Raw genomic sequence first — 16104 nt, forward strand, 5'->3', positions numbered from 1 at the left:
AAAGAAAATGTAATTTTGGGGGAAAAAAAGTGGTCATCCAATTAGTTGCCTCCATTTTGGGTCTAATTATATCAACTCATTGATCATATTTTATAGACCAGTGGTTTTCAACCTTAGTGAGACCAGAAGTGCTACACTCTTTTTAAAACCTTCCATGCACCAACAATAAAAAAAAACTCATATGCTCATACAGAAAAAAATGTATGTGAATGCAAAACATATACTTCAAATGAATAAAATGTAAAAAAAAAGAGGGCATTCATTTAAAAATATGAGTTACTGCAAAAAGCACGCAGAAAGTCATGCTGCACATAACATGCCCATTCTCCACCTCCCATGTTCCAATTTCCCATAGCTGACATGTGCAGTGTATTTTGCATGTCAGTTAGAGATAGTTGGAGCATGGGGTGTGCAGAGAATTAGGTATGTAAGGGATTGGGGGTGGGTTAATGGGCATGTTGCATTGTGGTGTGTGGCCTAGGTGGAGGGAAGCTGCAGACAGGTGGTTGAGAACCACTGTTATAGATAATAAAATCTACATTCACTACGTTCACATACACAGCTGTAATGCCGTAAACCAATTGTCAGCATCTGGTCAAACCTGATGCCACTGTACTGCCAGCTCCTGACCTCGGGCAATTACCAATCTTATCTGCCCAGTCCCTGGATACTGTATGCAACAACTTGATCAACACTTCAAGCTGGTTGTGTGATGCCTGCCAGCACGATTGACACAGAAGACTGGCTGACCAGGATTTGGTAGTGGCAGTGGGTTGCATAGGCCACAGGGAAGACACAAAGAGACTCAGGGAGTCGCAGAGAGGCAAAGGACACTGCAGGGTTGCTTGTACAGTAAAGGCAGGAGTCCTTAGAAGGACTGAGGAGAAGAGTCTAAGGAGCCGTCTGGTTTTCACCAGAGCAACCTGCAAGGGGAATTTTGCTGCTGATGACTGCTGATGACTCCACAGGTTGTGGCCCTCAAACTAACCCACACAGGCAGCTACTGGAGTCCAGTAATAGAGATGAGTTTCTTGCAGCACTAGGAGTAATAGCAATAGGTTTCTGGTAACAGTGAGATACTTGGACTCAGTGGTGAAGTCTGAAGAGTGTTGGAAACACACACTTAAAGGGACACTGGATGCAAGCTGGAGTTCTCAGAGAATCAAACAGGTGCAGGTAACAAGTTGCAGGCTGGAACATATAGGGCATCACACTGGTGCTGGGAAGCAGGTTACTGGCTCAAATACAGAAGAAGTAACAGAGGAACACTGGAGTCAGGAACCTTGGGAACACACGGGAATGACTAAAGATCACTGGAGACAAGCTCAAGGAGTCACCAGGAAATACTGGGGGCTCAGTAGGTCACACATAAGACACAGAAGACTGTAGCATGGAAGAGGTGATTGTGACAATGCCTCAATGGCTAGAGACTCTCAGCCCAGGGATCTCATTGGCTGGTGGGTCTTCTAAATTAGCCCTTTTCAACCAGGGTGCCCAGGCTGCCTGTGGTGCCTTCAGGTTTCCTCAGAGGAGCCTTGGAAAAATCCCCAAAATTGGCCATAAATTTTATACAAGCCAGATGGTGGATCAAACCTGCCTTTTAGTTACACAAAGCCACAGGTTTTCATTCTGCACCATTAAAATCTTCTAGCTGTCGGCATCCTAACAACCAATGATGTCATTGGTTAACAAGGAGGATGTCAGGCGCTTGCACAGCATTCTTTTTTTGCCCCTCAAAATGGAAATGTTGTGTTATGTAAAACTATTAGTTACATTTTTTACATTTTAGAATGTGTTGTCCTGAGAATGTCCAGAATTTTAAAGGGTGCCTTGACTGGAAAAGGGTCGAGAAACTCTGATCTAAGTGAGTGTTTAGGGGATGATGAGAAGTATGTGGGGCCCTTGTGCGCCTTAGGGCTAAACTGACAGCTTTAAGCTTAAATGCTACCCGTAGTGCCTCATACTCACACCTTGTATTACTTACTACTAGTTGCTGCACTCTGCATTACATACTATTGATCCCTGCTGTGCTTATTTCTTATAACTGAACTCTGCATTATTTACTACTTACTACAGACCTCTAAACTATGTGTTTCCTTCTACTGACCCCTGAACTCTGCATGTCATACTATTAAACTCTGAACTCTGCATTAAATACTACTGATCTCTGAGTTTTATATATGGATTTGATCCTGAAAAGGAATTAGTATTGCATGTTTATTACTGCTACTATAGTATGGTACCTTGGAAATAAACTATGGGATCAGATCGGTACCTCCACTATCCTATTTTGATAACTTTTTATGTTTCTAATTCTACTTGTTATAGAACACAAGTTTATGTGCATCATACTACTCATTGACAGTTTAGAGATCCCTGCTTGTATTGCATGATTAAAGATAATTTTTAGCGGGGCGTGGCCTGGACCGACATGGCGTGAGAAGCACTGATCGGGAGCTCCGCTTGCCGAATATCCATATCCACTAATCCTGGGGCTAAAATCACTGCAAAACACAGCATACTAACTCTGTCAGGAAGACGTAGGGAGAATGTCTCCTCCGAAAAAAACCACCAGGAAAATGGCGCCGAGCAGCCTGCTCCGTCGGAGTCAGCAGCAGATGACACCGCTCGTGTTCTGGAGGCGATTTCGGACTGCAAAAGTACTCTCACATGTAAGATAGAGGAGGTGAAGGTAGATGCGTCTCTAATCCGTCAAGACCTACAGAAACTGAGGTAACGGGTCACCGAGGCAGAAACCCGAATCAGCCAGGTGGAGGACGACATACCGCCATTGCAAACAACGACTGAAAGGCTACAACATCAGCTGAATGCGGTACTTATGAAACAAGATGACATGGAAAATAGATTGAGGAGGTGTAATCTGCGGTTTGTGGGGCTGCCCGAGGGTGCGGAGGGAACCGACCCCCCCCTTATTCCTGGAAAACTTGCTAACATCCACCTTCGGACGGGCCGAATTTTCCACCTCATTTGTGGTGGAGAGAGCTCACAGATTGGCATCCAGACCTCCCCCACAAGGTGCACCTCCCAGAATCTTTATTGCCAAACTGCTCAATTACCGTGATCGAGATGCTGTCCTCCGCCTCACCAGGCTAAAAGGCAACATTCCTTATAAAAATGGAGAAATCAAAGTCTTTCCAGACTTCTCAGCGGAAGTCCAAAAGAAGCGCGCGCAATTTACAGAAGCCAAACGACAACTGAGAATCCGCCACTATTCTTACGCAATGCTCTTCCCAGCAAGGTTGCGCGTGGTCGGCGAAGATAGAGCTCACTTCTTCGATACGCCTGAAGCTGTCTTTGCGTGGATGGAGGACAGAGCAGCATCAGACCAAGCACCCTCCTAAGCTCCATGATGATCGCAACTGCCACGGGATATCCCTAACCTCTGAGCAGAACTTCGTGTCGAGATGTAATGGTCTCTGCTTCATTAAGGTACTGTACTTTACAAGCCCGTACGGAGACGGCCCATATGTTACCAGAGAACTGACAATATACCCAAACTGCCCTACTGTATCCCCTCCCTCTTCCTCTCTGGCCATGTCTACGAGCCCCCTTCTGGCATATGCTTCTTCCCCTATAGTTACATAGCCCCCCATGAAAAGTCAGTGAAAATGGCAAGCTGACACCCAATATGACTCCCGGAGAGAAATTTCAAGCTCCTACCTCCGTTTGTTTTCCGCCGATATGCCATCCTGGAAGTCACACTCTGGGAGTCAAGCTCCTCATGCTACTGCTCGCTCTACAACAAATTATTGTCCCCCTAGATACGGGATCCATAGTGGGTCCTGTTTTTACAGGAATTGCATGTAATGTTCGTCGACTGGCGCAAGTTTTGTTTCCCTGGAATGTCCAGGAACAGCAAATTACCCTCAGGTTATATGGGGGGGGGTGTCTGCCTGGATGGCCCAGAGTGTTGGTTTGCAAATTGCAAAAGTTCTACTGTTGTTATGTTTTATTACACTTTAACAAAGATAAGAAGAGTTCTAATTACAGACACCTGGTTATTATGCTAATATGTGTGTTATTCTGTATCCCATATTGGAAACTCGCAGCTTCCAATTCAGGAACTGGAGATTGTGGATCCTGGTCTTGTTGCCTGGGCCGCAATGGGCGGGGGTGCGCGTCCTCCCACATTGTGGGTCGGGGCACGGCGACCGCTCTGCGGCCAGGGTGACGGGATCACAGATAGACAAGCTCGATTATGGTGTCCAAACTGAAATGTGTCATGTGGAACGTGCGAGGTATTAGGGCTAGGCCAAAGAGAAATGCAGCCTTATCTGTTCTTAAAAACATGCGTGCAGAGATAATGGTCCTAGTTGAGACCCATCTTACCGGGCAATTAATGTTATCACTTAAAAAACCCTGGGTGGGCTGGCTATATCAAACTCCTCATACGGCCAATTCCAGGGGAGTCGCGATTCTAGTGGCAAAAACGGTACAGTTTACTCTGTTGACACTTATGTCTGACCCACAGGGCAGATTCCTATTTCTGCACGCCAAAATAAATGGGCTTGAGATAATTATACTGGCAATTTATATACCTCCCCCGTTCTACTTTAATGTTTTAATTGCGGGTTTTGCTTTTATGTCCCAATTTCCCACTGTTCCAATGATATGGCTGGGGGATTTTAATAACGTACTAGACAGGGAACTTGATAGACTGACAACACAGCCCTCTGGCAATTCCTCACAACAATACACAAGATTCGGCAGATTCCTCAATGAATTAGCATTGATGGACACATGGAGATATCGCCACCCGCAGGATAAGGCTTTTTCTTGTTTTTCAATGGCACATAACTCAATGTCTAGGATAGACCTTATTTTAATATGCCGCTCCCTTCTCCCTATGTTAGAAGACGTAGGATTCTGCCCTTGCATATTATCTGACCATGCCCCATATTGGGTTGAACTCAAACTTGATTCCCCACCTAACACGTATACATGGAAACTTAACCCCTTCTGGTTATCAGTGGTCCCGGGAATAGAGGAGATTGGGGTAGATTGGGGTAGAACATATTTTTCCAAACCAACAGAAATTCAGCACACTTTGATGTAGTGTGGGACTCCTTTAAATCCCATGCCCGCATGACACTCGCCCAACGTATAGCTAGATATAAGAAAACCTCCTCTCATGCGATCACACGGGCAGAACAAGCCTTGACAGCCATAGAGAGGGAATGTCCCACCTTAAAGCTTCAAAAGCACCCGGATCTGACGGCCTCCCCCTAGAATTCTATAAAACATACACAGATAACATTGTCCCTAGGTTACACGAGCTATTTTCCTATATGTTCAAATCTGGATCTATTCTTCAATCTATGACCAAACCTGGTAAAAATTTAGAAATCCTGGAGTCATATCGCCCCATATCCCTCCTTCAACTAGATATAAAGATCTTGGCCAAGGTCCTGGCATTACGTCTAAATAAAGTAATCCTTACCCTAATTCACCCGGATCAAACGGGATTTATGCCCGCAAAAAACACGGCACATAACCTCCGTAGACTACATATGAACCTACAAGCTCAACATGACCAGATGGGATCCAGAGTCGTGATATCCCTGGATGCCGCAAAGGCGTTTGACTCTGTTGAATGGGTCTACCTCTGGCAATGCTTAGCAAAATTTGGATTCGGACCGAAATTTATTAGATGGGTCCAATTAATGTATCAAAACCCTAGTGCCAGGATCTTGGTTAACGGGAGGGTATCAGACACCTTCCCTCTTTCAAGGGGAACGCGACAGGGGTGCCCTCTATCTCCCCTACTTTATGCCCTAGCGGTGGAGCCTCTTGCAGCCTCACTGAGGTCACATCTGGGCATTACGGGCCTGCGAAGCGGTGATCTGGTGGAGACAATTAGTCTCTACGCGGATGACATGCTGCTGTATTTATCTGACTCCGGCCCTTCCCTGAAAGCAGCATTAGAAATCATACAAACATTCGGGAAATACTCGGGTCTAAAAATAAACTGGGACAAGTCCCAAATCCTCCCTATAGATATAGGTGCGCCCACACAAAACCAAGCCTCTTCCCCCCTTACAACCGTTAGTTCTATGAAATACCTAGGGATCACTATCACTCGTACCCCCGAAGAATACACCAAACATAATATAGAGCCCCTGATCGCAACCCTGAAAAACAAAACTCAGATTTGGGCTAAACTCCCCCTGGGGGTCTTGGGGCGTGTGAACCTTATAAAAATGATTCTGCTCTCCAAGTTCCTGTATGTGTTCTGGCACGCCCCGCTCTATTTACCTCTCAGGATTTTTAAAACAATTGAAAAAATTCTTAACTCATTTGTGTGGGGGAAGGCTCACCATAAACTATCTGGGCAAGTATTGAAAAACCCCACGGATTTGGGAGGCACGGCTCTACCTGATTTCAACCTATACTATTTAGCAGCGCAGCTATCGCACTTTTATTACCTAGACAAATGCAACAAAGAACGATATATGACTTTGCTCTGCTCCCAATATGCCCGTTTATACACCCACCCATTTCAAATTATCTTTAGAGACCCCGTAGACTCCTGGGCATTGGGAAAGTGTACCGGCTTACTATATACCCATTGCAAAATATGGGCAGTGGTGAGACGTAGATTAAATGTGCCGAACACTCACTCACACACGCCACTCTGGGACAACCCTGGTTTAAAGGAACTTCTATCTATGCCAGACCATAGAATGTGGGTTGTTCGGGGGGGTGAGGATTCTTTCGGACGTTTACAGGGACAATACACTGAAGTCCTTCCAACAACCTAAAGATGAATTTACCCTCCCCAATTCCATGCACTTCAGATATCTCCAGCTCCGCCACGCTCTTCAGTCCCAATTTCACGATAATCCACCTAACCTAGAACAATTGGATATCCTCACTATTATAGGGGGGCAGGACTCCTCCAAACTCATTTCAACTTTCATTTCAACTTTCTATAATTCTCTGCTTCAGCCTACGGCCACAAAACTTGCTTATGGATTAAAAAAATCGATGGGTTGGGGACGTGGGGGAGCTGGAGGATGATGAGTGGGAGGACGCGCTGGACAATTGCAAAACCGTGTCCACCAGACTCTCAGATCGCCTCACTCAACTATACATTATGCATAGATCATATTTGACTCCCCCCCGACTGGCTAGATTCAAACCTAACCATAATCCTCTTTGCCCCAGATGTGACAGTCCTTCTGGGTCCTTTTTCCATCTTCTATGGTCATGTCCGGTTATACATGACTATTGGTCTCACATTGTGAGTGCAATTCATACATGATGAAATGGGATCCCCCCTAAGACTTTGCCCCAAGCAATGTATACTAGGAACAGTGGCGTAGCGTGGGTTGTCAGCACCCGGGGCAAGGCAAGTAATTTGCGCCCCCCCCTAACCTGCAGACTTTTAGCTATCCCTGAGTCCCTTCAAATACAAGTACTACTGACCTACCTGATTCCTATACTGACCACTACACTGAGAACTACACTGTCCACTACACTGACCACTATACTATACTGTCCACTATACTACACTACACTGACCACTATACTACACTATACTGACCACTATACTACACTACACTGAGAACTACACTGTCCACTACACTGACCACTATACTATACTGTCCACTATACTATACTACACTGACCACTATACTACACTATACTGACCACTATACTATACTGTCCACTACACTACACTGTCCACTATACTACACTATACTGACCACCATACTACACTGTCCACTATACTACACTATACTGACCACCATACTACACTACACTGTCCACTATACTACACTAACAACTATACTACACTACACTGACCACCATACTACACTGTCCACTATACTACACTGTCCACTATACTACACTACACTGACCACAATACTACACTGACCACCATACTTCACTATACTGTCCACTACACTACATTGTCCACTACACTGACCACTATACTATACTGTCCACTACACTACACTGTCCACTATACTACACTACACTGACCACTATACTACACTACACTGTCCACTATACTACACTACACTGTCCACTATACTACACTACACTGACCACTATACTACACTACACTGACCACTATACTACACTACACTGACCACTATACTACACTATACTGTCCACTATACTACACTATACTGTCCACTACACTACATTGTCCACTACACTGACCACTATACTATACTGTCCACTACACTACACTGTGCACTTTACTACACTACACTGACCACTATACTACACTACACTGTCCACTATACTACACTACACTGACCACTATACTACACTACACTGACCACTATACTACACTGTCCACTATACTACACTACACTGACCACTATACTACACTGACCACCATACTACACGGACCACCATACTACACTATACTGTCCACTACACTACATTGTCCACTACACTGACCACTATACTATACTGTCCACTACACTACACTGTCCACTATACTACACTGACCACTATACTACACTACACTGTCCACTATACTACACTACACTGACCACTATACTACACTACACTGACCACTATACTACACTATACTGTCCACTATACTACACTGTCCACTACACTACATTGTCCACTACACTGACCACTATACTATACTGTCCACTACACTACACTGTCCACTTTACTACACTGTCCACTTTACTACACTACACTGACCACTATACTACACTACACTGTCCACTACACTACACTACACTGTCCACTACACTACACTACACTGACCACTATACTACACTACACTGACCACTATACTACACTACACTGACCACTATACTGACCACTATACTACACTACACTGACCACTATACTACACTACACTGACCACCATACTACACTACACTGTCCACTATACTACACTGACCACTATACTACACTACACTGACCACCATACTACATTGTCCACTACACTGACCACTATACTATACTGTCCACTACACTACACTGTCCACTATACTACACTAAACTGACCATTATACTACACTACACTGACCACCATACTACACTGTCCACTATACTACACTACACTGACCACTATACTACACTACACTGACCACCATACTACACTATACTGACCACCATACTACACTGTCCACTACACTACATTGTCCACTACACTGACCACTATACTATACTGTCCACTACACTACACTACACTGTCCACTATACTACACTATACTGACCACCATACTACACTGTCCACTATACTACACTATACTGACCACCATACTACACTGTCCACTATACTACACTGTCCACTATACTACACTACACTGACCACTATACTACACTGACCACTATACTACACTACACTGACCACCATACTACACTGTCCACTATACTACACTACACTGTCCACTATACTACACTACACTGACCACCATACTACACTATACTACACTGACCACTATACTACACTACACTGTCCACTATACTACACTATACTGACCACCATACTACACTGTCCACTATACTACACTACACTGACCACTATACTACACTAACCACTATACTGTCCACTATACTACACTATACTGACCACCATACTACACTATACTGTCCACTATACTACACTATACTACACTGACCTCCATACTAAACTACACTATACTGACCACTATGCTAACCACTATACTATACTACACTGACCACCATACTACACTGTCCACTATACTGACCACCATACTACACTGACCACTATACTACACTGCACTGCCCCCCATACTGACCACTACACTACACTGACTGACCGCCATACTAAACTACACTATTCTGCCTACATTCTCTCTCTCTCACCCCCCCCCCCAGTAACAAGACTCTCACTCACCTTCTTATCTTGGCCTGCATCGATCCGGAGGAGGAGAAGACAGCGGCGGCTCACATTCTTCTCTCCCCTGCGCTCTGGCTGCAGCCATGTTCAGTGTCCGGCGCCCTGTGATTGGGCGTATGGGGGGTCATGTGCGGAGGCGGGACTTCAGGAGCGATCTAGGACAGGCCAGCCCTACGCCTCACATGACCCCCATACGCCCAATCACAGGGCGCCGGCCACTTAACATGGCGGCCGGGCCGGGGACACAGGATCGAGAAATTAGGAGGAGGCAGCCAGTGACACATACTGGTGCCCCCCTAAATGTCGCGCCCGGGGCCACGGCACCCCCTGCACCCCCCACGCTACGCCACTGACTAGGAATATTCCCAGATCCAGACTCAGACAAATTTCACGTCACATTTCTCAAGGAAACACTGTTTATAGCCAGATTGCTTATAGCTAGAAAATGGCTAAGGATAGACCCACCAACACTCCAAGAATGGATAGTTGCCGTCAATAATGTTTTGCCATACAAAAAAGAAATATACGTCCATAGGGGATGCCCATCTAAATATGAAACGATATGGGACTCCTGGTTGGGTAATGCAGCCACGTGCATCACAATAGCTGAAGCTACCCCGGAAGATTAATTATTCAATTTACAGAATAATACAGCGCTATAATGCCTATTAAATGCAATATGTAACTATAGGTTAATAATTACAAACTATCGTTCACGCATGTCTTGTTCATATTGATCACAAAGGTCGAGCTAAATGTACTCTTTATTTTATTCGTTATTGTATATTTTCACACATGTCAATGTATTGTATGATCTGTAACTGTGTACTCTTCTCAAATAAACAACAACGTTTTTCTGTAAAAAAAAAAAAAAGATAATTTTTAGCGATATTGACACCATGGATGGCTGCTGACGATTGCAAAATTTAACAATGTGCTGTACCTACCTACATTGGCGTGTCAATCTATTTGCAGGTATTTATTCACACAATAGAGATAAACATGGTACATGGACACTTTTGTTTCCATGCAATGGTTGGATTTTTTTTAACACAACATGGATGGATTCTTAAACTATCAGGGATTATTATCTATCCTTAGCTGTCTATTGTTTTGTTTTGTCTCTTGTTCTGGACCTTTGGGGGGCAGTTAAACCTTTTTTTTTCTTTTTTGCTTGGGGATATATCTTTTTCTGGTGTCTAATGCCAGTACGTCAGCATTTTGTTGGTGTTTTCTTTATAACCAATACAAAAAGGTATTTTGTGGGGCCACATCCATAACCCCTTACACCTGTCCAGCAGCAGTTCCCTTTCCAATATTGTTTCCCATTGTTTCATGTAAAGAGGTTTTAGAAATGGCTCTTCTGAATTGAGGTTCAGAATGTCTGAAGTAAGACCCTTAAGAGATGAGCTATCAACACAGGCCCATTTAAAAGGCATGAGTTCTGAAAGAATTTCTATCTGTGGTGAAAGATTTGCAAAAAGCTATAGAATGCTGTATGAGAAATTCAACGTTTTCCTGTGTAGTGGATAAAGATGTTGGTGGGTGATTGACCAAATAGCCAAATTTAAAAAAGGCACGTGTTTTACATGTTTGAACCAAGTGTGAGATGAGGCTGTCCAGGATCTAAGGTATGAATAAGAATGACGTTATCACATTGTGAGGTAGCCAAGTGGCATTTGCCTTGAGATCTGCACCAGAGATTTTTGGTAAATTGCATTGTGGCTAACAAATCAACATCAGGGATTGTGCAGGATAAGCTTCACAGCATAGAGTTTGGGTACGCAGGGGCTATCTATAGTTTCTCCAATTCCATTCACCTGTTTTGGATTATAGATTGGCCAATGATGTTAAGTATCACAAATTAACTGTGGGAAAATATTTTGTATAGTCAGGTACTCCAAGGGACTTTATGCCTTCAGGGAGCACATCACATTTTTAATTTGCCATTGGCATTTGTAGCCCCAAATAAAGTTTAATATGTCAGGCTGGAGTTTCTAAGGACTCTGACTGGGACAGTCACAAAGTCTCAAAGGGCATAGAGGGTTTTGATAGAATGGATATTTTATTCAGGGCTATGTGTTCATACTACAAGATAAAGTAGGTTTTCCATTTGTGTAACAAGGAAGAGATTTCACTAAGTGTTTAGATAATATTTGATACGCGGGATTTATGTGTAATACCAGATATTAAATAAAGTCAGTTTTCCAGCTGTAGCAATAGTTTGCTTTGAGTTGCTGGAGATGGGTTGGGTTAACATTAGCTGGAATGCTTCGGTTTTAAAGAGACTTATTTTACAACCCCAGCAGAGCATTTATTTTTCAGGATTTTGTGGAGGTTTGGTAGGGGCATACTTACCACAGGATGCATTACCAAAAATGTATACTGTATCAACACAGAAAATAAATAACTTTTTGATCTACATGTTTTATTACTGCTGGTGTAGACGCTAATTACAGGCTGGCTGGAGTCGCATTCTTTTTAATATATTTTTTGTGCTTAGGAGACCCCAGTATGGCCTTTGTTTTACATAGTTACATAGTAGGTGAGGTTGAAAAAAGACACAAGTCTATCAAGTCCAACTTACAGTATCTCACAAAAGTGAGTACACCCCTTACATTTTTGTAAATATTTTATTATATCTTTTCATGTGACAACACTGAAGAAATGACACTTTGCTACAATGTAAAGTAATGAGTGTACAGCTTGTATAACAGTGTAAATTTGCTGTCCCCTCAAAATAACTCAACACACAGCCATTAATGTCTAAACCGCTGGCAACAAAAGTGAGTACACCCCTAAGTGAAAATGTCCTAATTGGGCCGAATTAGCCATTTTCCCTCCCCGGTGTCATGTGACTCGTTAGTGTTACAAGGTCTCAGGTGTGAATGGGGAGCAGGTGTTTCAAATCTGGTGTTATCGCTCTCACTCTTTCATACTGGTCACTGGAAGTTCAACATGGCACCTTATGGCAAAAAATTCTCAGAGGATCTGAAAAAAAGAATTGTTGCTCTACATAAACATGGCCTAGGCTATAAGAAGATTGTGAAGACCCTGAAACTGAGCTTCAGCACGGTGGCCAAAACCATACAGCGGTTTAACAGGACAGGTTCCACTCAGAAAAGGCCTTGCCATGGTCGACCAAAGAAGTTGAGTGCACGTGCTCAGCATCATATCCAGAGGTTGTCTTTTGGAAATGAGTGCTGCCAGCATTGCTGCAGAGGTTGAAGGGGTGGCCTGCCTGTCAGTGCTCAGACCATAAGCCGCACACTGCATCAAATTGGTCTGCATGTCTGTCATCCCAGAAAGAAGCCTCTTCTAAAGATGATGCACAAGAAAGCCCGCAGACAGTTTGCTGAAGACAAGCAGACTAAGGACATGGATTACTGGAATCATGTCTTGTGGTCTGATGAGACCAAGATAAACTTATTTGGTTCAGATGGTGTCAAGCGTGTGTGGTTGCAACCAGGTGAGGAGTACAAAGACAAGTGTGTCTTGCCTACAGTGAAGCATGGTGGTGGGCGTATCATGGTCTGGGGCTGCATGAGTGCTGCCGGCACTGGGGATCTACAGTTCATTGAGGGAACCATGAATGCCAACATGTACTGAGACATACTGAAGCAGAGCATGATCCCCTCCCTTCAGAGACTGGGCTACAGGGCAGTATTCCAACATGATAATGACCCCAAACACACCAAGATGACCACTGCCTTGCTAAAGAAGCTGAGGGTAAAGGTGATGGACTTTCCAAGCATGTCTCCACACCCAAACCCTATTGAGCATCTGTGGGGCATCCTCAAGCGGAAGGTGGAGGAGCACGAGGTCTCTAACCTCCACCAGCTCCGTGATGTCATCATGAAGGAGTGGAAGAGGACTCCAGTGGCAACCTGTGAAGCTCTGGTGAACTCCATGCCCAAGAGGGTTAAGGCAGTGCTGGAAAATAATGGTGGCCACACAAAATATTGACACTTTGGCCCCAGTTTGGACATTTTCACTTAGGGGTGTACTCACTTTTGTTGCCAGCGGTTTAGACATTAATGGCTGTGTGTTGAGTTATTTTGAGGGGACAGCAAATTTAGACTGTTATACAAGCTGTACACTCACTACTTTACATTGGAGCAAAGTGTAATTTCTTCAGTGTTGTCACATGAAAAGATATAATAAAATATTTACAAAAATGTGAGGGGTGAGAGTTCTTTGCCATGAGGTGCCATGTTGAACTTCCAGTGACCAGTATGAGAGAGTGAGAGCGATAACACCAAATTTAACACACCTGCTCCCCATTCACACCTGAGACCTTGTAACACTAACGAGTTACATGACACCAGGGAGGGAAAATGGCTAATTGGGCCCAATTTGGACATTTTCACTTAGGGGTGTACTCACTTTTCTTGCCAGCGGTTTAGACATTAATGGCTGTATGTTGAGTTATTTTGAGGGGACAGCAAATTTACACTGTGGCACACAGAAAATAAATGTAATAAGCAGTCCGCAACACTAATGCATTCCGACAACAAAATCCATGGATTGTTTCCGACGGATGTTGGCTCAAACTTGTCTTGCATACACACGGTCACACAAAGTTGTCAGAAAATCCGATCGTTCTGAACGCGGTGACATAAAACACGTACGTCGGGACTATAAACGGGGCAGTAGCCAATAGCTTTCGTCTCTTAATTTATTCTGAGCATGCGTGGCACTTTGTGTGTCGGATTTGTGTACACAGGATCGGAATTTCCGACAACGGATTTTGTTGTCGGAAAATTTTATAGCAAGCTCTCAAACTTTGTGTGTTGGAAATTCCGATGGAAAATGTGTGATGGAGCCCACACATGGTCGGAATTTCTGACAACAAGGTCCTATCACACATTTTCCATCGGAAAATCCGACCGTGTGTATGGGGCATTACACAATAAAGAGAAGGGACACGTTTATCTGGGCATTGGATAGTGAATAAATGGGAATGATCACCCACTCTCCCACGACCAGACATGATCTAAAGAGCAGTGCTTCTGCAGTGTAAATTGTCCCATTCTATGTTGTAATATACCTGGTTGATTCTGCTTGTTCATGTGTCCCCCTGTGTGCTGACCATAGTAATCATGGCTGCTGATTCTATGATACCATGGTCAGTTTATCTGCCTCTGCCATCCATCTCTCTGCTCTGAGTCTCTCCCTCTCCCCCTTCCTCCCTGCCTGTCAGTTCCGAAGCCTGAGCGTGGGAGACGATCAACTCCCTGCCCCTCCCCTCCTGTTGCTATTTTCTGTGGCTTGAAAGTAACATGTACAAATAGCTTTCATCCCCTCTGTTTTATCAAGATACAAAGTACGGTGTGTTAGTTTTTTTACAATTCTTATCCTAAATACCTTCTTGCATAGCACCGCTGTGCGGTCACATGACCTCCCTCTGCTGGCCCACTGATGTCAGAAAGCAATCTCAGCCCCTCTCGCAGCTCTCCTTAGATCGGGGAAAGAGAGCAGAGGAGGATACCTGACAGCAAATTAGTGCTGTGAGAGAAGGTATTTAGGATTAAAGGTAAAGAAAAAAAAGACACACGTATCTTGATAAAACAGAGGGGGTGCAAGTTATTGATGATTCTTAATTTACAACCGCTTTAATAGCAGAAGCACTTAAACAAAAGCACACTCTTCATGCTAGCATATAACACCAGTTATCTAGCACATAACATACAAACTCTTACAAGATGTATGCAATGACTCCAACAGACCACATGTCAACTTCTGGGCCATATGGGGAGCCCTGAAGAATTTCTGGTGCTGAAAAGAAAACGAAATAGAATATTATGTAATATTTTTCTTGCATGTGTAACATATTAGAAATAATATAAGAGCAACACAGCTTTAGCAAAATTAGTTCCAAATCCATAGTAGATTGGTTGAAATTTAAATTGTCATACTTTATACTGTAAGTAGTGTGATGCCTAGGGGTACTAACAAAGGATAATTCTATTTAAAAAATACTAAAATCAGGTAAAAATAAATCATGGGAGAGAGCATTATTTATGGAAAAATAACTCTATGATTCATAAATGCAGGTACACATTACAAGAAAAATATATTGCAAAGTAAATGTGTGTTGGAACACACATTTTTTACACAGAATATAATATTTCTAAGTAATAATGTATGTGTACATGGTTATCAGCTCAATCACACTGAGCAATTTTATAGATGGGAAAACATTTTTGCATTTGAAGACTATCTCTATGAAAACA

General features: G+C 43.5%; 1 protein-coding gene across 1 annotated transcript in view; it reads right to left on the reverse strand.

Annotated features, from left to right (window-relative positions):
• LOC141106248 (calcium/calmodulin-dependent protein kinase type IV-like) overlaps positions 1–16104 on the reverse strand; it is a 117586-nt gene that overhangs the window by 19313 nt on the left and 82169 nt on the right. The window contains exon 9 of the mRNA XM_073596868.1: positions 15571–15646. Coding sequence (XP_073452969.1) covers positions 15571–15646 — 76 coding nt within the window. The remainder of the gene's footprint in view (positions 1–15570; positions 15647–16104) is intronic.

The sequence above is a fragment of the Aquarana catesbeiana genome, linkage group LG01 (assembly GCF_042186555.1).
Source record: "Aquarana catesbeiana isolate 2022-GZ linkage group LG01, ASM4218655v1, whole genome shotgun sequence".
In the NCBI taxonomy this organism is placed as follows: domain Eukaryota; kingdom Metazoa; phylum Chordata; class Amphibia; order Anura; family Ranidae; genus Aquarana; species Aquarana catesbeiana.